Source organism: Plectrocnemia conspersa, unplaced genomic scaffold (genome assembly GCF_051122295.1).
Source record: "Plectrocnemia conspersa isolate PC_06_02 unplaced genomic scaffold, ASM5112229v1 ptg000001l, whole genome shotgun sequence".
Lineage (NCBI taxonomy): Eukaryota > Metazoa > Arthropoda > Insecta > Trichoptera > Polycentropodidae > Plectrocnemia > Plectrocnemia conspersa.
Window position 1 is genome coordinate 25369468 of NW_028277165.1, and position 23908 is coordinate 25393375.

The following is a 23908-nucleotide window of genomic DNA, read 5'->3' on the forward strand; positions in this document are numbered from 1 at the left end:
GAGAGGATAGCAAATACAACTTGTACCTTTCTTCGTTAGAAGTAATTAAAAATTCAAGCATTGCATTGAAAATAATTTTATTTACCTGTTCTATGTAGATGAACAATTTAAATTTATTTTTGGAGAACTTCTCAGTGAATACATTTTCACGAATTACAAATTATTTCAGTCTGCTTCTAATGGCTTAAGATTTTTTTTATCCTTTACGACGGCTCTCCAGTTACCAATGTAAAATAATCTGCCGTCACCTTGTCCCCTCTTTCTTCGACCTTCAGGATCAGTGAATTTCAACCTTTTTGCTGGATCATTTGAGTCACATATTTTATTACGTCTGGTACATCTACGTCCTTTATTTTACATTCTTCTAAATTTTTTAGTGTACGTTAACAGCCATGTCTTTGACGTTTAAATACAAGTTTTATTGAATTTTATTTGTTTTAAATTATATTATATTTATATATAATATCTGTTTAATTTATTTATTAAGACAGGCTACAAAAATCACTTTAATTTTGTGTTAAAAATGCAACATGCACAAAAGGTCACATTATTTTTAGATGCTCAAGTGTTTCTTTTATATTTATTTCAAGAAAAATGCCAAATCGACATTCTGATTTCTACACTAATATTTTTTTGCAACCAATGTATAAAAATGATGGGTCCGTACCAGATGTTTGAAAATACAATGAAAAAATCAATGATAATATTTTCAATAGGAGGTTTTTGCCAACTTTTCCTCTAACCAAACACAGATTCTCAAAAACATAACTATAAAAAAATGTACATTTACTAAAATTGCATATGTAAATAAGATTATGTTAAATAAAGAAATTGTTTTTCTTACAAATATCAGTATTTAAATGGCATTAAAATAATTACTCTAATCGGCTTTATAATCATATTAATAATCAGATAAGAAAAAACGTTTTCGCGTAGAAATCAGCAGATTGAAAAAATGTATGGGGGCTTGTCTATGCGCAGATTTTAATCTTATTTTTTCAATAATCCAATTTGGTATTGTTTAAAATATTAATATTAGAAACAGTTTTTATTTCTAGGGTAGAAATACGGACGCCCGAAATTCTCTGTAATCAATCGAAGTAGATTATTCGTCTCTATTATAACAAATAATCACCCTATGCTCATTAATAATATAAAGATATCTACAATAATATACTGTATTATTATAAGCACATACTACAATATATTATATATAACATATATATTTTTATTTATAAACATTCTTAAAAAGTACGAGAAAATCGAGATATGAGAAACATCGAAAAACCTGAATACCCACTTAAAAAATTCAACTCTTACACTTTAAATCTAATAGAAATCGTTTAAAAAACTCATTAGAGCGTAAGGTGGAATATAAACACAAACGATAAGCGGAAGGAAAAGGTTTACATTTGATGTAGCTTTGAGAAAGGAATAAAAGAAAAGGCTAGATTGAGTACGGCAACACCAAAACTGCTCATTTAACTAACAATAACAACTGCAACAATGGCATTAACAGATATAACATTGCCATAAAAACTGCACTTTTGTTAACAAAGGTGCAACAGACAACACGTCTTACTGGCGTAAAAACCGCTATTGTTTAAAATAGCGATGCAATTGGCCAACCAATTTCTGCATCTCTGATTCGCCAGTGACGACTCGAATCAAGAGTATATGAGATTTGTACGTTGTTACATCATGAGACGATCGAGCGATTCGAGACAAAATATTCACATCTTGTCACTATTTCACTTTGATAAATTGTACAATTTAATAATGAACTGTTACCATATTTTTCCGGCTGCAAAGTCACACCCCTTCGGCCTGAAAATCTGAATACTTCTTCTCATCCAGGTACACACAGTTGATCGACACATTGTGTATAAATGTATCTAATGGTCCTGTAAATTTATATATATTTTTGTGTAAAGTGTAAAGCTATTATTATTACATTATAATTCATATGGAATTCAAATCCAGACTTTTAGGTGATCAGTCATCGATTTACACAACTGATCTGTTATGTTTTTAAAATATTATAGTATAATTTTTTGTTGAAAAAATAAACAGTACGACTTTTTTATAAATTGTTTAATTTTTGAACTATAATAAATTTAACGTTATTATGATATTAAAATCATTTGTATTAAGTATTGATCATTATTAATTAAACTGTCAAATTAATAAAATCAGCGACTTGAATTAAGCGACATCTTTGTTTATGTCACTTTTTACATTTAACGGAATGTTGACACCTTCTGGGGTCTGAAAATAATATTGTGCATAAATTTTATTAAAAAAATGATATTTTAATATAATTTAATACAGACCCTTTCATAGGCGTGTATGATATTCCTCTTTCCAGGCTGTTGGCTCAAACTGGGCCTCGGTTTTATGATTTTTCTCAAAAACGGCGCCAGATATTCAGGGTTAACATCTCTGGGGTCGTTTGGGTGTAAAGCCCAGCTCGCAATTAATCCGACTACAATTGTAACGACGGCTCCGACCATTGTGTACCAGATGTAAGAGATGCGATACAAGACGAAAACCTCACCGCTAAAATATGAGATAATTTCATTAGAATTGTATGGAAATATCTCGAGAAGATATCATCAAAGTTCGTGCAGATATTTGCATGAAAAAATCGCAATAACACACTATTCTTGGACCGTGGGTAATATGGGAGTCTCTTTCATTGTGAAATTGTATGCGCATCCCTCTGTCGAAAGTGGTTTGTGCGGAAAATTTATTCTTCCACTGGCGATTGCGAACTGAGCGTTAAGACATACCCAGGACATTGCTACCAAACCGGATATACCACCGATGAGTGAACCCTAAATGGGTATAAAAAATATACATATAATATAGTGATAAGTTTGATCGATATATAATATTTATGTACTTGGAAAAATAAAGTAAGAATTATATGTAACATATATTATTTTACTATTATATAAATAAAGAAACAGTGTATTTTTATATTAATAGAATTAGATTAAGAAACATATTGTCCAACATAAATATATTTTCCAAGAGTTCATAAATATTTATATTTAAATTAATACATTTAAAACAATCTATGTATTTTAAATAAATTACGTAAAATATAAAACTTTTAGTTAACCTTAACTAGTTTTGTGTTTTCTTCGTTGATTATTCAACTGGTACGAGTAACTAAAATCAGTAAAGTTGTAGATATGATGTTGCCATATAAACATCGAATAAATTTTAATATTCTAATAAAAAAAAGCAGAGCTTACGATGAAAATTATATCAGACAAAGCACTGTATTTCGTATTTTCAAAGCAGCTATAAATAAGAGTCGTTTTTTTTTACTAAATTATCTGATGAACACGAGTAAAATGTAGTGAAAAAGAATGTAAAAAAATATATAAAATTTTTACTAATATGTAATAAATGTAATATGTGTAATAAAAATGTACTTACTCTACCATTCGCCCATGGGAATAATATACCGAGTGTGAAGATTCCCAATTGAGGACCATTCGTGATTGCTTCGAAAGTCATGGTTAATTGTAGCACAGTTCCCAATTTTTCCACAACAAATACCAGAGCTATATCAAAATCATACTATATAATAGATAAATTACCATTAATATTATGCAAATATATTATATACCTAAGCACAAAAATCCCATTAAGATTACGACAGTCTTCATCAGAATATTCGCTTGGCTGTCAGATAAGGGTTGATTAAAGAAAGGTTTATAAAAATCTTCAAGGACGACGGCCGACATTGAGTTTAAGCTCGTTGATAATGAGCTTTAAAAAATAAATTAGCATAAAGTTAAAAAGTATATAAATTAGTAATAAATAAATAAATATAGTGTACCTCAATGCGGCGCTAAATATTCCTGCCACGAAAACGCCCGACAAACCAGGAAACTCGCCCAGGATATCCATCACCAATAATGGTAAAAGTTGGTCTTTAGCCTTAGCCAACTAGAACTAATAGATGTAGTTAATTTTTTAAACATTTTAGATCACTTAACAATTATTTTATATTAAGTAGTAACCTTTTTATATTATTTTTTAAAGAATTGTGAATAACTTTCACAAATATTTCTACAATATATCAGGAAAATTAACATAAGTCATAATTAAATCTTTTACTTCGTAAAACATTTAACAAAGTTGAAGAGGCAGCATTTGTTATATTAAGGTGACCAGATTATTAAAATATCAAAGGAGGACACTAAAAATAAAAGGCCATTTCGGATCATTTTGTTCGAAGACAAAGAAGGACAATTTTCTATTGGACCTAATAAAAAAGATCATCACTGAATTTTTTGTTGACATTCCATCTCCTCGGAGGATAAAGAAGAACAGATTGCCGCAAGAGCTATCACGGAAATTTTTGTTCTAATGTCATCTTCGATTTATTTTGAGGGGAAAAAATTGTTACTAGAGTTCCAAAATGAGGTTTTTGTTCAAAGACATTTTTTTTTATCTTTGAACAAAAATTTCCAAAAGGAAATTTTTATTCAAAAACAAAAAAGTACGTCTCATTACCTTAGTTATATTGCTATTCGAAATATATGGAATATTAAGGGTTATTTAAAAAGTTAGATACTTATCACATCGTATTTATTTATTAATATCTTGAACAGTAGAGAGCCATGATATTTTTTGAAAAAGTCAATATATGACACTGGCAATCAAAAACATTTGCGACGTGTATGTGTATTATGCCACTAAAATTCGACTGACTCAAAGGTGATTTAAAATATTTTGGTCAAAAGTTTTTTTGTTCGTGAATAAATTACATACTTGGCGACCTTCAAAGCCTGATGGTCTTAAGTTGAAGGTTATATTTTCCACTGCTTCACTTTAAAATACCAAGGAGATAACACTTAACTATTGTGAGATCAATATAAAATTTTGCCTTCTCCCCAATTGTCAGCTACCAATCAATTGGACTGTGTTTCAACATCTGTTGCAACACAGAGCATTGTTTTTTGCATCGATTGCTAACTGGACATGAAATATGGGTTATCTACAACAATGTGACACGAAAAATACAAACATCATTATTCAAAACGAAAGCGTAATTCCATCCAAAAGGTAATACTTTGTGTTTCATGGAATTGCGAAGGTATTGTGTATTATAAACTTTTGGAACGCAATCAAACAATTACAGTTAAAGGTGATTGTGATCAATTAACAAAATAAAACATCGCTCTTAAAAGGATTAGACTGAAAGGGAGTAGTTTTTCAATATGAAACAATAATTGAATTTACGTACTATTGTGCATCCACGATATTATCCAGACCTTGCTCTTTCTGATTATTTTTGTTCAGGGTATTCAAAAAATATTTATAAAAGTTCTTAATTATTTTTTTTGCGTCAAAGTAGCAGAAATTATTTTTTAATTGTATAAATAAGCTTTTATAAGACTCGAACATACTAATAACCATTATATTATTGTTTAAATTAATAAAAAAATCAGATTTTTTTCTTCTTTGTATGAAAAAAATGTCAAAACTCATGCTATTTAATAATAAAAAGGATAATTCGGCACGTAATAAACCATTTTAACAGTTTTTTTTCCGTTAAAATGGGACACCACCGTGGAAAACCATTTAACAGCTCAAGTCACAAAGTACGTTCCATAAATCAGAAAGGATTAAAATAGTTGCCTTGAGGAAAAATAATGCATGCATTCGAGATTCTTTTGCTGATTCTTCAGCTGTTTTTAATATTTCTTAGAGGGCATTGGCAATTTATTTAAAAAAATCACTACGCTTTTGTAATTCATATTCACACCAAAAAGAAGCAGACAACAAAATTTGTCTTAGAGGGGCCCATACGGGAACACGATCAACTAGAAGTGGGCGTGCGGAACGCATTTAATGCACGCCTTTATATTTCACTCACTCTCGTCACTTAACATGCGAGCGAGCGAAAGGGAATGTATCTCACTCACCATACGCGCCTGGTTAACATATACATTTTACAAATATATAACAACGATAAATCATTGGTGAAAAATAATTTTTTCATAATTATATATTATAATATATAAAAAATCAATTTATCATTATTAATATCGTTTTTTTCTATTATGATTTAAGACTTTAATATATCGAAAAAAGTACGGCGGACTTCTTGGATTAAAAGGGTTAAGAGTAGTTAAAACTACATGTAGCAAAACGATTTTATTTTGTAATTTTTAAATAAATTTAGAGTGACAGTAAGCTGTTATCTTCTTTTTGCTTGCAATTGTAATTAATAAAGCATTTTGCCACTTAACGCCATGATGTTATTGTCATAAACATAAAAAAATTGACGATAAATTTTAGCAGTAGAATCTAATCAAATCACTAGACAGAACTAGGAGTTTAAAAATAATTCTATATTTAATTAAGATTGTATCTGTACTATTAGCACATTTTTTGTCTACAACATTTGCTGAAACACAAAAGTAAATATATCCAGGGTTGATTTTTGATCGTACAGATGTTTTTGATGCTATCATTTTTTTAAAGATAACATCCATTATAAACTGTTTATGAAGTGTAAAAGTATATTTTCTTGATAGATCAAATATTATTATTCACCATAACACTTTTTAATATTATGATTTGCGTATTAAAAATATTAGAGAAAATATTTATATGTCTTACTACATATGCACATATATGTAAAAAATACATTTATCATCTGAATAAAGAGTGTCATAAAAAATAAATATTAAATGTTAACCTGCGTGGATAGAGGGTCGCAGTCGTGGTACCTGGCAAATATGAGCATTCCACAATAGCAACAGAATCCGACCAGAGATATTATGCCGACCACGAAAAGCGCCACAGCTCTGTAAGTTTAACAAAAACTACTGTATTTCATTTGACCCCTCGTCAACGTCAATGGCATGAAGCGAGCAATTCTCGGAAACGATGCGGTGAAAAAATTGATCGCGCGACCTGAATGCTAAATAGTAACCTTTTAGCCGATTTCAAATTTGGAAGAGCCAGATATCTCTGCATCATTGTTTGGTTCACCGAGTTCGTTTGTAACCAGTAGAAAAAACCGCCGATGAAGAGACCCCAAACCGTGTGCCTGGTTAAGGGGTTGAGATCAAAACTGAAAAGAATAACAAATATTTTAAGATGTAAGAAAATGCAATACACAACAAAGTATAGGATATGAGTAATTGAAAAATAAATGTCATATAAAATTTTCGTTTTATATTGCATATTAAAATTAATTTTAAAGTAGGTGCTATTTTTTATGATTAAAATATGATTTCGATAATTAGAATTCGTCAATTTATATTTTTATGTTTTTTTTTTTTAATTTATCGCCTCTCGCCACTTTTTCTTTGAAGTGTATGATTTTTATTATTGATTATGAGAGATGATATTTATAGATTACATTACACAATTTAGAATAAATTGTAGTTACTAATTTTCCTACTTATTATAATAATCTTGTCAAAAATCCAATAACAGAATTATATATTCAGAATTCATTCAATCGTTATATTACTTTTTTCGTTTTTTTTTTATAGTAAATTAAATTGTATTATATCTGCAAATATATTTGCGTATTTTAATGTACTTAGCAAATATCAATACTTATGCAAATATCAAAATAAAATTGACACTACAATTCTGAAATATACATTTTGGGCAGATTGAATCAAAAACGCGCATCTCAATAAAAATGACAAAATAATATTGTGGTATTTCTCAATTTCTGGTAAAAGGAAGAGAACAACACATTAATAATAAAAACTGTAAATCAATCGACTCCTTATTAAAAACGACATTCACTCACGTTGATATTAGACATTTTTGGCTTCAAATTATGAACGAATATCCTGATATTGTTACACGAGCTTTAAAATACTTAACATCGTTTTTTATCAACGTATATCTATGAAAGATCTTTCTATCTGTACGCAGCAAAAAATACTAAATAAAAAACAGGTTAGATGCAGAAGAAAAAAACAGACCAGCATAGTCATTAATGATTTTTTATATTAATTTTTATTTGTGTTATTTGTATTTTTTTTTTATTTTACAAAAACAGTTGTTCGTATTAAGCAAAATAATATTTAGGTGAATCTTAAGTAGATAACCAAACTTTGAGAAACACTTTTAAAGAATATTATAAACTAAAAGAGTTCCAAAGGCTATGAAAGGTTGAATATCCCTGTTGTAGGGTATTATATTATGGAGGTTTCGACCACCTAGACAATTTTTTATGATTTAGAGGTGCTCCTAACAACCATATCACACAAACGAAAAAAGAGATCAATCTGTCTACAAAGTCAAGCCACACATGTATATTCACAATAATGAAAGAGAGATCTCGTGACTAAATAATTGCGTTAATAATTAGAAATATTGCAGTGATCACCTAATAGCACATCCGTTCCGAGACGTTAATCACTTTTATGATAAAATTACTCTTTGTTTAGAAAGGATAGAAGCTGAACAATACATTCTACTCTGGCACATTACTAATGTTCTTTCACCCTTTGGTTACCAATCTCCTCTACGAAATTAAGTAAGCGCGATATAATAAAGTTTTTTTATCAGAATTTACAGATTTTGAGGATTATGCACAACTAATGATTATGGTGCAATACAGATTTAATAGATACTATAGTGAATAATTTTTGAAAAAGTTTTTTAACAATTTATTGTACAAATATATGTCCAACTATACATATAATATTTTTATTTTTGAATATTTTTAAATTTTCAGTGACTAAAAACATCAAAATGTGTTTTATTTCTTTATTTTTTCTGATGTAGCTCTGCATTTTATACAATTGAAGTTTACCTATTTTTGTTTTACGCAATTTTTTTTTGTATAAACAACAAAATTTTACCTATTTTTGTTTTATGCAATTCATCTTTTTAGTCGTATGTTATTTTTAAAAGCCATGGCCATAGCAAATAATAGCTAAAATGCAAAATAATGAAAAAAAAAACAAGCTGTAATTGCCGAAATACCATAAAAACTTATGTTCCCAAGCTAATATTGTGCATCTGTGATCTTTTCATTTTTTTGATCATAAAAACTTATAGCCGACAAACAAAAGAAAAAAAAACTCTCTATAATTGCCGAAATTCCATAAATTACTCATATTTATTAGTTAGTATTGTGCAGCTGTGGACTCATTTAATGAATGGTAAATTTAAATCTATTTTAAATAAATAAAAATAAGTTTATTTTTTTTTAAATTCGAGTTGTCTAAAGTAGTTTATGGTATTTTTGGCAGCAGGATAAATTAACATGAATCTTCGTACATATTTAAACTAAAAAACACTTATTATTAAAAAAAATTCTGGGTACTTTTCATTGTTTTTTTGTCGTATCATTAAAACAATTTTGCGTGTATGAACAAGTATTAAAAATTAAATAAAATAACGAATTTTTGGTTACTCTAGTTTTAACCCATTTTTAGTAATAAACAAAGACGAAAAGGCGATAAACATATTAGTCGATAACTTTTTAAGAAATTAAAATAATTAACTGTTTCTTATTTCAATCAATTTAGCGACTAGAACTTTATTTTCACAATTAAAATACCGTCAAAATTAAGATTTTTGTAGACCATAAAAGTTATAGATATTTTTTTATACATAAGTGCATTGCCTTTCTCCAAATAATTTCTTAATTAATATTTTTTCACCTAAAAAACATATTTTAACTGATCATTAGAATTACAAATTAGCATACAAAATTGTCTTAAAAATATATAAAAGTATACTAAATTTTAATATAAGATGAAAAAATATTTTTAAAGTTATCTATATAGTTAATTTTTCTTCATATTTTAGATCACGGAAAAAATAGAACCATGATACATTACAGTTTTTTTGCTACATAAGACTTGGAGGAATATGCTTACCTTTAAAAATATGTATTAAGTAACAGGATTCTACAATAGCATTTTCTAAAAAATTCGTAAATGTACTTCGTAGGCAAAAAATATTTTTACCCGTAATACATAGAATAGTTTTTAGTTGTTTGTAAAAGTTTATAAAATTATCCATACTTTGGTGGTTCGATTCTGCCGCTGTCCCAATTCCTCTGCCAAACAACAGAAATGCCGCCAATGTCTAACGTGCCTTTGATTGTCACTAAAATCATAGCTCCAAACATGACAAGAATTTGAATTACGTCAGTCCATACAACCGCTTGCAAACCTCCCTATAAATATTTTATTAGTATTAATAATATTTATAAACAATTATTAATAAATTGAGGAACTTACCACGCTAGTATAAAAAACACATACTAGGCAAACTATTGGTGTAATCACGTGAACATTAACACCAGTAACTGAAAAATATGTATAATAATTATTGAACATATGCTTAAAATAAATACGTATTTATTTTTAGCGCGATTTTTAAAATAAGTAATAAAAATTCAGAAACTCTTTGAACAATCTATGTATGCTAAACTCTGCAAGACATTAAGGACTGAAGGGATATAATAGATCCTAGATGCTGATAATAAAATAAGAGTTTTATTTGATGCTCTACAGTGTATCTGCTTATTTTGAAAAAGCTCATTATGTAATTCTTCTTGAGTCAGGCGCAAGCAATTTCCTAGAAGGAGCAATTTGCATTGATATCGTGGCAAGATACTAAAATTCACGGTGTTCTTTGGGACTGTATAGAGAAAATAGGTTGACGGCATATGAGGGATCGTAAAATTTCAATTCGTTTTTTTTTTCTCAGTGCTTTATTTTTTAAAAGAAAATCTTGCGAGAGTCGTAAAACGAAACGAGGCAAGGTGTCGCATTATATTGCGTTTAGAAATAAATTGTTGTAATAAAATTACCTTGATTAAATGCGAGTGCCGGTACGTATATAACGATTGGTAGCCATGCTATCTAAAAAACGAATTTAATATATATAATTACTATATAAAAAAAAATCATTAGTAACTACAAATTTAACTTACTAAAGCTATTGTAAAAAGCGTGGATCCAAAAAACCTGACCCGTTTATCAAATCGCTTTTCTAAATACTGAAAATTTTAATCAATTAATGTGTATATTAAAATTATTTTGTAATAATAATATAAATATAAAAAAAATACCTCGTAGTTTGAGATCAATCCCATGTTGTGGAAAACTGGCAAATAAACGTTTGCCATTACAAAAGACATGCTTATTATACCTCCAGCCACAAATACATATTGTGTGCCATACATGTACATTTCTGTTGGAGCACCGAGTAGGGTTATTCCTGATATGAAACTAAAAAATAAATTGAACATATAATTGATTGAATAAAACATTAATAGTTTTAATTATTATTTATATATATATATTTCATTTTTTATGTATATTTATCTGGGATTCTATGATATAAAAATAACATTACTGTCCAATATTTTTTTACATTTCTGACAAAAAAAATATATAATCTATAAAAAATATATAATTTAACACGTTACATGTTGGAAACAATATAGTAGAAAAAAGTACAAAATTTTGATATAGCATAATTAGACATTTTTCTGCATCATTTAAAAATCTTTATATTAATAAAGATTTTTACAATAATATACCGTATTATTTATTTATATTATTAATCGCATGGTATTTTTTATTACTTTGATATATGAAACACTAAATATATTTATGTATGTTATACATTAAAATTACTTACATATTTATAAATTATACTTGATGTTTGGTTATATTTATCCATCGTATTTCTCGAAGCAATCTTACACATGAAGATATTAGGTAATCCCGGAATTAATGTCGTTTTTTATTAAAACTCAAACTTATTTTTTTTTTCAATTATTTAATATTTTTTTAATACAAAGTAATTTCTAGTGTTATCTACGACTCTTTGCCATCTTGTTACTAGATCTAAAATTCCTTATTCATAAAAGGCTTTTGGTTTAGATTCGAAGAACTCCGAAAGACCCGATTTCAGTTTTTGTCGAATTGTCGAATTTTTTGTTCCCTAATTGCGTTTCTAAAAAGCGAAATAAGTGAAAGTTGCTCGGTACCAAGTCCAGAGAATAGGGTGGATGCAATAAAACATCCCAGCTAAGGTCCTGGATTTTTTTACGGGTAATATCGGCAACATGCGGCTGGGCGTTATCATGTTGAAGAATGACATTACTTTTATTCACAAGAGCAGGTCTAATTTTTTGTAACGTCGTATTTAATTTGTCCATCTGTTCACAATAGAGGGCTGCAGTAACAGTTTGCCCTTGTTTTAAAACATCATAATAAATTACACCTTTCGAATCCCACCACACACACAATAATGCTTTCCGAGGATGTAGTCCTGGTTTTGGTGTTGGAATTGGGGTTTGACCTCGATTTAACCATTGTTTCTATTTTTTTATATCATGATAAAGAACCCATTTTTCGTCTCTGGTGATAAAGTCATGGAGAAACGGGGTAAAATGTTGCTTTTCTTGCAGTATTTTGCATGTGTTGAGGCGTTGAGCTTTGTTGCGTCGGTGAGCGCGTGAGGAACCGAGATACCTTATTTTTTAACTTTTCGCAGTTTCTCAAGATAACGATGGGTGTTCGACCGTGATGTGCCGACTTTCTTCGATAATTCATCAATGGTCATAATCGGATTTGCTTCGATTTCCGCCTTTAGAGCTGGACTATCCACTAGACTGGGCCGTCCACTTCGAAGCTCGTCCTTCAAATCGAGATTGCCCGTTGGAAATTTTTTGAACCCACTTTGGCACTTTCTTTTGTCCAGTATATCATCGTAAATGTCATAAATGCATTCTGTTGCTTCTGTCGCAGTTTTTTTTGAATGAAACGAAAACAGCATACAGTTTCTTAAATGTGTTTCCGAAGGACACGTCTCTGCCATTGTTTGTAAATGGGGTAGAAAAGTTTTTTTTTGTTTAAAAGAAAGGCAAAGGATCACAGAGAAGAAAAAAATTACAACGCACGTCTTCACTGCTCATTGGACCCAAAAATACTAAGCCAAAGTTGCCTATTAAAAAAACGACATTAATTCCGGGATTACCTAATATGATTTTGAATTACGTTTATAAACATCTCTTTTGTTTTTCTTTTAACAGTTTTTTTATACATAGCATATGAATTTAATATATTTGAATAAAACGATTTTTATTATCCTGCCATGCGAATACCATCATATTATTGTACGTTAATTTATATCTTACAACTTCTCCCTTGCGTATTTTTTTATTGCTTGTGTTAGACCTAACTTACTAGTTAAATATAGTTTTTAGAAAATTAAATATAGTGTAGAATTGGCAGGGTGATCAAATTCGAGTTTAATATGTAAGCAGCACTGTAAATCAGACAGCTGTCAATAATCACGCGTGTTCAAAGTGGCAAATGCAGAGGGAGGGAGACAAAAGTTGGTTAGTCAGTGGTCTATTTTTTAATATTCCGATTTATTTCAGATGTGTAGTAGTTCATTAAGTGACATGCATTTTCTAGCAAAATTAAGAGGGCGACCCTGTTAAAATCGATAAAATTGTGTCGTCACCGTCGCAGAGGAAACGCTCAGTTATCTAGCGTTCATATTAGGACTTTTTATGACAATATTACGAGTGAGAATCGAATGAAGTACATCTAAACCAAATTTTGACCAATAGGAGAGCGCAAAAAATAATTATTACTTCTCAGAAGTCAAAAATTCACGGCAAAAGCAATAAAATCATGTCGGCGCCGTCGCAGTGGGAACGCTCAGTAACGAGCGTTCCCACTGCGACGGTTTTAATTATTGTGCAACACTATTAAATATGTTAAATAAATTAGATAAACAAATGTTGCAAAAATTACAAAATAGGGCAATGAGAGTAATCTTAAATAAAAATAGATTAACTAATTGTAAAAGTATGATTGATAGATTAGAATGGTTGAATGTTCAAGAAATATTGAGTATGAATGTTTTAGTATTTATATATAAGTTAGAAAATAATATATTACCAAAATATTTTAATAAGTATTTAATAAGAAATAAAGATGTACATAAATATAATACTAGAAATAGAGAAAATTTAAAGAAAATTAAGTATAAGAAAACGAGTACGGCTAGGGGAATTATGTACGGAGGTTTTGATTTATATAATAGTCTTCCAAGAGAAATCCGAAACAGCAAAAATATAACGGGTTTCATAAATGGAATAAAAAAACACCTTCGTACATATAGAAATAAATTATAATATTAAGACTTTATTATTGTATATTTTCATTTTTTCTTTCTGTTATGTATTTTTTATATATTTTTATATATGTTAACTAAATTTGTTAGATGTAAAGATTAGCTATTAAGCTAAATAAATTAATAAAATAAATAATAATATAAATTGTATATGAATAAATAAAGTACGTAAACATGTATGTATATCACTATGTATGGAAAAGTCATATAATTTTACTAGCATCTGCCAGATAAATTATATTTTCACTGGTACAAATTTATATCTACCTGTGAAAATGTATTCCGTTGTTATTTCACTAGAATATCATATTTTAAAAAATATTTTTATGATAGATTATTTTTCGAGGGATAACCCAAAAATCTTAGATTTAGAATCAGGGATGTCATTTCAGCTTTTTTAAGGAGGGGGAGGGAGGCAAAACACGGTCAGTTAGTGAAAGTTTTTTTAATATTTTTCTGGCCAAAATATAGAAGGGGGGGGGGGCAACCGGCCGGCTATATTATGCGACTTAGCGCCGTTGGAGTATCTACAACCCAACATCCACCAAATTATAGCCGAGATTCCGCCTGAATTGTAGGTTAAAGCCATAAAAAAATACATCTGCTGCAAAAAGTCCAGAGGTGGCCATTTAATTGATATTATTTTTCCTAATTACTGAAATCGAACAAATGTTTGAATAATAAAAAAATCCCAATATATGTTTAAAAAAATTGGAGAAATGAAGTTGGATCACCCTTTATATATGATATCCTTCAGCATGAACAATGTATCGCAATAATCAATCGTACAACTGAAAGACTATTTTTGATTAAAATAAATCATTCAGCGTAATTAATCATCGCGACTTACAATAGGGCATAAAATATTAAATATATGACAAATGATTTGTCAACATCAACTTCACGATTTGGAATTTAATGCTCTCAAAATATTTTGTCTAAATATTGAGTTGAATTAAAAACAGTAATTTAATTTATTTAAAGAAAATATGTACGTAAATGTAAAAACAAAACTTTTTAGATTGAGCACCATGTATAACAATTTACACGTCTAGGTTTTGAGCGACTGGTACAGACTTGCCAAAAAATTGTTTTCAAAATCTATCAATGGATTAACAGATTTTACGATGAATTTTTAGTAATTTAACAATTTCAAGAAAAAAAATGGAAGTATATCTGAGTAACGAATAAAATAAAATACTTGAAATTTTATTATCAAGTCATTGAAAATGGCTTTAAAAAAATAGAAAATTTATGTAGCATGATATGCATGTCTTTGGACTGTAATGGTAAAACTATTATGAGCATGACATACATCCCTATGGACTTATAAAGCTCTAGCTAAACTCAAGTTTAGTTTAAAGCACATAAACACAAAGTATAAATACCTTGCCACGAGGGACATGGATACCGGAAAGACCTTCATGTTCCTGCCGCCCATCAAGTAATCCTGTTGAGACTTTTGCTTCTTGATAAAGCCCCAATAGACCCCGACGAAGGCGCTCATCGCCAGCATTAACACGAACACCACGTAGTCCACCCACCCGAACCTCTGCAGGGTGGCACCGACTTCAGAAACTTCTCGTTGACCTTCCATGATGCTGGCTCGTATCCCAGACTCAGTGTGCAACAAGTGTCCTCACTGCTGGACCGACATATTGTAATATAACACAGAGGGCCCTGATCAAACAGCACCCAGAATGCTTGATTAATAAATTGCGCTCTTTATTTACCGGTGTGTGTGTGTGTGTGTGTGTGTTTGTATGTGACGGGCGGAATTAACCTTAAGAGTATAAAGAAATTATTATATTAAGTAACTTCCTAGTGTCCTTGTTCTTATTTAAACCTACATAAATTACGGAGTATATTATTTCATAAGATATTGTGCATGGATCATAATTACTCTTCGTGGTGTGTAATGGCGTACAAGTGTATAAAAACAGAAAGACACGGTTAATTTCATTAAAAATATAGTAAAAAATGGTGCCGGAACGCCGTTCCAATACGTTACATGACCTGCTTGAAGCTTATTTATTACATTATGTTATTTCACAGTTGCTACAGATTTTCTCCGCTTAAAACGGAAGATTAGAAAAAAATATTGCACAAAAGTATGGCCATCTTAAAACTATTTTAACTTTAATAAGTGTTGTGTTGCCCTATTGTCGTTGAAACTCAATTTCACAGTTGCGAAATATCCATTTGCTGTCCAAATCCAAACATAACCTACACGAACTAACTTAACCCAACTCAACCTAATGAAAGCTTAAAAATATATCTAGTTTTAAAATTTTCATTAGGTCAAGATTTAGGTTATGTTTTGATTTGCACATGTTGGCCTTAACAGGCGATGTGCTGCCCTTGAATCATATTTTTTTAAAGAAATTAATCATGGGGATGATTGTCTACAGTTAGCTTTATAATTAAAAAAACACTAGTTGTTACTCTCCACTGCATTTTCCGTGCTGTTTAAACCCAAACCTAACCTCAACAAATTAACCATTTTACCGTTATTAAATTCGTTTAAGTTAGGCGTAGGTTAAAACAGCAAATGGACGCTTAGCAACTGTCAAATTTATTTATTTTTGTCGAAAATAAGCACTATTTTAATAATTAGTCAACATGATAATTAAAAACTCATATTGCATATTTTTAATATATTTTAATAGTAATAAACAGTTTTTTTTTTAAAAAACAGGCAAATCGACATTTTACGCCTGCAAATGATAGTTGAGAGGAGCATATAATTTCACTAATACCGATTAGTGAATTTTATTTTCACTATACCTTATTTGCGTTAACATAGTCAGTTTGAAAGCTATATTTTTAAACATTATTCATAATTGAGAAAGAGATGGTTCAGGTTTACGCCCCTACTATTAGCTCTAAAGCACACGATACGGATATACGTTCGATACACTAATCATTACTTATCATTAATTGAACAAATTTATAAAAATTAAAATCATTACTATATTTTTTATATTTATCAATCACTCAGAGTAATGATTATTAAAATGAATGCTAGATAACCGAGCAGTGAAAATGTATTCCAATGTGATTTAATATATTTTTACTGTCTTTTATCTTACGTTGTAGCCCGATATGCGTAATCCCAATTCGTTACAACGGCGTGTAGGTGTAGAGGTAAGTCAATCAGACATATTGAATACTTATACGTATTAATAATCACACTTTTCAGTCGGATAATTCGTGACATCTATATAATTAATTAGACATTTTTATATGTATTTTTAGGGGGCTGTGAACCCTTAGGGTGATTGACCTCGTAGCCAATGAGACTCTATGTGGAATCTAGTAAGACTTTTTATATCAATATTTACATGTGTGCGATGGACGATTATCGGCAAAACTTGATGATGTCCGTGGATGATCCTCAGGGTTCTTGTGACTGTCTGCAGCGAGTGTCAGTAGGTAGTTCCTCTTGCGGCGATGATTCGCGAGCTTCAGGTCGTCTCTTCGCGTCTGTCGGTGGGGACGAGTCTCTTCGAGTGGCTGCTGGTGCTTCTGATTCACTGTCTCACCCTCCGACTATCTTACTTTTTGACTGTTTTCATTGTTAATAAATGATCGTTTTTGGTCACCCTTTTGAACGTGGGCATCTGTGTGTGGTCGCTACACATTACAATTTATATTCAATAAATGTTTTTAATATTAGTGTATTATTATAAACAAAAAATTGAGTCTGCTGCAGTGGCTCGAACCCGCGTCCTCTGTCTTCTGACCTTATATTATATTTTCATATCAGGAACCATTTATTACGAATGATTTTTATGGGATTTAAAAATAAATCTTCTCACATATAATACAATGCGACTTTTACAAAAATAAATTAGGAATCAAATTTATGGAAATTAGTGGAATTGTAATAATAAAATATCCATTGATAATTTTTAATCGTATTTTATTTTCTACATTTTTAACATTTAAAATCATTGTTTTTTCATCATCAAATATTTGTATACATATACTGTTTTTTTTTGTTTTATTATATATATATATATATATTTATTATATTAACATATAGACCTGCTTCCATCGATTTATTGTCATATCATTTAAGAATCATTATTAAAATACATAGTGTAAATTTGGCAAGCGTTTACAGCTATACAAGTTTATAAGAGTATAATATATTTTTGGATTTGTATTGAAAAAGTTGTACATACTGAATAGTTAATAATTGTTATTTATTTCACTTTAACAATAGTCATCAAAACATAAAATAATACGTATATTTATATCAAATAACATGGAATGCATTTTGTGGCGTGTTTACTGAAGTATTTCTGAGTTTTTTAATTCAGAAAATATTTCAACAGTATATATCGTATAATAAATATTTTTATTAATTTTTACATACGATTTAATGTAAGTCTTCAACATTTAATATATCATATATAAGCTTATTGAATATATGTGTATTTTATTGCATTATATGTACCTAATCATTCCTCATTAAAACATTTATTTTTAACTTCATGAGTGGACACCCAATCGCGTTTTATGAGGGATTATGTACATAATTATAGCATTAAACACAATTTATTGTCACTTTTACAAGACATTTTTAACGTGGTTTTTCCACAATACATAAGATTTGGATAGTTATTGAATACGTGTATTATATTTTTATAGATTAATACGCACTATAAAATCCGAAAAAAATTATTGTCATATATTAGTATAGAGATTCTAAAACAACATACACATTTGAAGGTGCGTGGTAGTAAATATATATAATATGTATAGATTGAACGTATGAGAATTTAGGTAACATCTTCCAAATTAAGCTTTATCTTAAATTATCCTATTATCACAACAATGGAAATACCGTATGCGTATATATTATACATATATTAATTATATATGTATATATTTAAAAATATTTTAATTGCGTCACTAACTGAATATGTAATATAAAACATCGAGATTTTTTTTGATAATATAAAAACACATTGAAATAAAAAAAAATTAAAATATCAGGATTTTTGCGCTTTAAGCAAATATTATATAAATTATTAACATATATTAACAGCCGGTATTTATAGCTTAGCTATGTACTTTTCTTGGCACATTATTATGGGAAATTGTCAATAATACATAACAAACGTTTTTAACATTAAATTACATTTACTATAAAAATATAACTATCAACTATTGGCTTTTATTCAGATAATAGTATATATATATATATTAATATAATTTATCTTTGCGCAATAATACGATTATAAAAATAGCCATGCTAAAATTATAACATTTTAATTAATCGTTGTATGTGTTTATGTTTGTAAATGGAATGGTACAATTTATAATTCTTTGACTTTTATCTATCAAAATTATAACAATATAATAATACTGATAAACACCTTTCTAGGTCTAAGAAAATATTATTCTATAATTATCATTTTTTCAATTTGTTTCTCTACTATATTATACATATACATATATATATATATATATTCCTTTTACGTTAAAAGGCTTTACTTATTGTCACACCATGGTTCTAGCACGATTGAATTTTTTTATTATATATCATGAAAGTTACCAATGAATACTAATTAGCACGCAAAGTTCTAGGTCGATAAATTATATTTTCAATCGCCATTATAAATACGTTAAGAAAAAAATCTAGTAAGGAACTAATCATAGTTATTTGTTTAAAACTACATATACATGCGATATATTTTATGCATATACGGTCGTTTCTGTTTAAGATGCAATTTTTAATCCTTTTAATATAACAGTAATAATACAAATGCTTATCAATTCACGAAGAACTAATTAGTGTAGTGGTGTTGCTCTCTTTACTGGAATGTAATGTACTTTTGACTTTAGTTATTTGTATGAATCAAAGTTTCGCTCCTTTAATTGCACTTTAGACATAAACGGCATTTCATATACACATACAAACATACATATATACATTTAAAAAATATATATGTACATATAATTAATCACAGTAAACATGATCATATATTAATCGCGAATAAACATAATTTCGACCACTATGTACATTTACATAACGTTTAATTTATAAACGATATGTTTTTTTAATTTTAAAATTAAGAATAGACGCTTTATATTAAGATTAAAAAAATCCAAAATATTATCTTAGTCCATCTGATTTTATACTATATGGGGCAGATTTATACGCATTTATTTTAATTTATTAGTCGATTATATCAACGAGAAATGCGATTCAAAAATATGTTTTTTTAAAGTCTTATTGTGACGTTGCCCGCAGGACTAATTCAATACTTTGGACGACAAACCGAAAAATTCGAACCCTATCGATATGAAGATCAACAGAATATCATGTCATCAAGTCGATGACTCATTTTCCTTCGAAAAATGCATCCGCATCGCCTCTAAATATCGCCAAAATTCGGCAACGAAAATAGTTTTATACATTTTTTAATAGAATAAATCTCCATGTTTAGGCAGCTCCATGAGCAGCTTGTCTGCGAAGATCTGACTTGATTGTTGCTGTGACGATAGTTCCCGTCACTAAAATTATGCAAAGGGCAATATTGGCCCAAACGTCTCCCCATAGATCCAAGAAATACCCGTATACTATTGTGAGTATAATTCCAAAGACCTGTAAGATACAAAAAAAATATTAAAAATCAGTAAAATATATTAAATACATAAATACGTAATAATATTAAAATGCATACGAAACATTAAATTAAACTCTTAAATTGTGATCCCATATTAATTATTCCAGCTCCTCGTAGCTATCGCCGAAAACATCCTCGAACTTATTAGAGGTTTTAATTTTACCCACTATTTAAACATCTATTCCTCTAATTATTATAATCTTTAAATAAAAAAACTATAAAACGCATTGTTTTAGATTACAATATTTTTTTTCATTACAAATCTGACCATCATGACAGGTTTAGCAAGTTCTTTGATAAGCTGGATGGTTCGTGCGTTCTCAAGCGCCGATGTCCTGGCCGTAACGGGCAAGAATAAGGAACGCGATCGTTACTCTCTAGGGCAGCAATTAAGTTATAAATACAGTTGAATTTAATGTTATTCTTAATAAAAATTAAAATATTTATATTTTTGTAATAAATTTTGTATATATTTTTAGAGATACATTCCCTTTCGTTCGCTCGCTTTTTAAGTGACGAGAGTGATAATGGCGTGCGTTACATGCGTTCCGTACGATCTTATCTTTCGCTCACTTTCGTCACTTAACACGCGAGCGAGCGAAAGGGAATGTATCTCACCGTACGCGCCTGCTATTTAACCAAAAAAATGTTCAATATTTATCGCTTTATTTCATTTCATTAAGAACCAAGATAAAACTGGCTAAGAAATAAATGGAAAAATAAAAATGTAGTGGGTTAAATAAATTAGAATATTAAGTCTATATTTATTTTCTGTTTATGTTTATATCATAAGTATTTTCAGTTAAAATTTGTTTAGTATAAAATTTAGCTATATTAGCTAAATAAATTATTAAAATAAATAGATAAGATTGTCGATCGACTACCTCTACAGTGACTCTAGGTGTTTCTGTAAAGATAATGAATCTGAATCTGTGCGAATACCATGAAACAATTCAGATCCTGAGCATATAATAAATATCCTGAATTATCAATTACTGCATGTGTGTCGATAATAGAGAGAAAAAAGAGCAGAGATGGATTCCATAGCGGGCACCACTGCCGTTACCGGTAATAAGACTATACGAATCCAACCCTTCGGGTGGGCACCCAGCGTGTAACGTCTGGATCAGCTGTTCCATACCTTTTTGGCTTGCTTGCGTTACTTTGGTATGCTTTTTGTGTCCCAGGCAGTGCCTCGCGCCTTACCTCAGACGGATAGCCCGAGAGGTCTCTTCCAGATGATAGATGGCGGGCCTCCAGCTTGTGGTGGACTGGCATCCAAGAAAAAAAGAGCAGAGGACCCAGATTGGATCCCTGTGGTACTCCAGAAATAGCAAAATACTCATCGGAATGACGATTGCCATAGTTCGCACATGACGCCGATAACTTACTTACTCGAAAAAACCACAAGAATATGGTTTTTTGAAATTGTTTAACGAAAGTTGAATGCTTTTTGAAAGTCGGTATAGATTAAGGGATTTTATCACCGCTTTGAATGCGTGGAACGACGCGGAAAAAAACCGTGTTGTTGCTCTACTAGCGTTTGTCGACATTAATAATTATAAAAATAATACCTGCGTTAATATAAGATAAATTAAAAAAAATATTACCTGCGCAGCAGCGTTCAAGATTCCTGCCGTCGTTCCTTCAGGTTCAGGATACGTTACTTCAGCGGCAAATTCGAAACCGACTGCCAAATATCCAGTCATGAAGAATCTGCAAAAAGTAAAGTTAATCATATAAACTATATTCATTTTTATTTCGTTATCGATTTAATGAAACTCACCCAAGTAAAAAGCTGCTAATGTATACGATTATGATGTGACCAAGTGACAGAGTGAAGGTATAAACCACCATACCGACCACAGAAGAGGCGTAAACTCCAAATGCAGTCTCTTTGAATCGGTGAGTTTTGTCCAATATAATACCACACATGACCGAGCCCATCATTCCAGCGACGACTATCACTAGACCTATTCTTCCGGCGTCTTCGTGAGCGTCCTGAAATTAGATTTTTAAATGAGACGAAGGTGAAGAGTTGGATGTTATGCTGATTCATGTTCGCTTAATATACTGTCTTGAATTTTCTATTATATTTCCGGAACAGAAAAGAGGGTTGTATGTATGTTTATGCTGATGTGACAATGATAATAATTACAGTAAGTACGTGATCGCGATCGTTAGTATTTTATAAAGTGATTTACGAAAGCGTTATCAAAGAGATATATTAAATAAATATTTTTTGGTTAATGGTTTTGATGCATGTTTGAATTATCTAATAAGTATAAATTGAACTTTTTATTAATTTATATTTAAGTTTTTACGATTTTTGCTGACATATTTTGATGGGTTTTGTTTCTTCTCGAAAAAAATGCCAAATCGAGAATTATTTTTTCTATTGAAATTTGCTAATTTCTGGAGAATTTTTATCGAGTGATGTTTTGTTGAAAATTAAATTTGTACGAGTATTTAAAAAAAATTTACAACCGATGCATAAAAAAGTTGGGTCCGTGCCAGATGCTAGAATATATGCATATTCTGAAGTTAAAATTACAGAGAGTTACCTACTGGAATGTTAGCAATTGATTATGGGTTCACTAAATATAAATGTATTTTATGTATTTTTTCAAACATATCATGACGCTTTAAGAGCATGATGGCTCTAAGTTCAAATTAATTCTAACTTATAGTAAATTTTAATTTATTACGGTTGCGTGTGACGTGCAGTTGAATATCAGTTTATTGTATACATAATAACATACCGGATAATAAGTGAGGACGACTTGATTGAGCAGCGTAGAGATGGCGTAAAACACCCCGACGTTCATTCCGTAGGATATCAACAGTAAAATATAGTTTCTGTTACAAGCCAAGCGTTTGATGGACTTGAAGAAGTTATCGCCAACCATTGGGTTTTGATTGTCTTGAGCTGCAGACGGAGGCGTCGGCGGGGCAGCTTTAAAAACTGAAAACAAATAAGAGTAAACAATGCGCCACATTACAAATACACAAAAGCCACCGTAATGGTCGACACATGCCCCGGCAATTTGGCACAGTTCCCGAAACTTTTCATTCTTGTT

General features: G+C 29.9%; 2 protein-coding genes across 4 annotated transcripts in view; both read right to left on the bottom strand.

The window, feature by feature from the left end:
- Positions 1 to 2075: 2075 nt before the first annotated feature.
- LOC148239394 (sodium-coupled monocarboxylate transporter 1-like) lies at positions 2076 to 16127 on the bottom strand. 3 transcript variants are annotated; one of them, XM_088181153.1, is made up of 16 exons: positions 16035 to 16126; positions 15918 to 15967; positions 15573 to 15829; positions 11096 to 11255; positions 10958 to 11023; positions 10835 to 10886; positions 10260 to 10327; positions 10041 to 10195; positions 6968 to 7108; positions 6731 to 6839; positions 3857 to 3966; positions 3644 to 3786; positions 3451 to 3578; positions 2662 to 2837; positions 2334 to 2559; positions 2078 to 2268 (listed from the first exon to the last, which is right to left on the bottom strand). In XM_088181153.1, the coding sequence occupies exons 3-16, from the start codon at positions 15779 to 15781 to the stop codon at positions 2206 to 2208; spliced, it is 1806 nt and encodes a 601-aa protein (XP_088037279.1). In that variant the 5' UTR covers positions 15782 to 15829; positions 15918 to 15967; positions 16035 to 16126; the 3' UTR covers positions 2078 to 2205. The 3 variants fall into 3 exon arrangements, 2 of the variants coding, with proteins under 2 accessions (XP_088037270.1, XP_088037279.1); XR_015808862.1 differs by having other exon boundaries at positions 2080 to 2268; positions 3857 to 3972; positions 16035 to 16127; XM_088181144.1 differs by lacking the exons at positions 15918 to 15967; positions 16035 to 16126 and having other exon boundaries at positions 2076 to 2268; positions 15573 to 15856.
- Positions 16128 to 19138: 3011 nt separating this feature from the next.
- Positions 19139 to 23908, bottom strand: part of HisT (Histamine transporter) — a 75931-nt gene continuing 71161 nt past the window's right edge. Inside the window, exons 4-7 of the mRNA XM_088188648.1 lie at positions 23591 to 23793; positions 22615 to 22829; positions 22439 to 22544; positions 19139 to 20806 (exon numbers count right to left, since the gene is read on the bottom strand). Of these exons, the coding sequence (XP_088044774.1) occupies positions 20645 to 20806; positions 22439 to 22544; positions 22615 to 22829; positions 23591 to 23793 (686 nt within the window). The 3' untranslated portion in view covers positions 19139 to 20644. The remainder of the gene's footprint in view (positions 20807 to 22438; positions 22545 to 22614; positions 22830 to 23590; positions 23794 to 23908) is intronic.

Bases quoted from the DNA above. Each gene is read 5' to 3' on its own strand.
- LOC148239394 (XM_088181144.1), bottom strand. From the start codon at position 15,781: ATGGAAGGTCAACGAGAAGTTTCTGAAGTCGGTGCCACCCTGCAGAGG. The intron at 6,840-6,967 runs GTTACTATTTAG...TTAAACTTACAG, and splicing joins AATTTGAAATCGGCTAAAAG to AGCTGTGGCGCTTTTCGTGG. The intron at 2,560-2,661 runs GTGTGTTATTGC...CTCATATTTTAG, and splicing joins TTACCCACGGTCCAAGAATA to CGGTGAGGTTTTCGTCTTGT.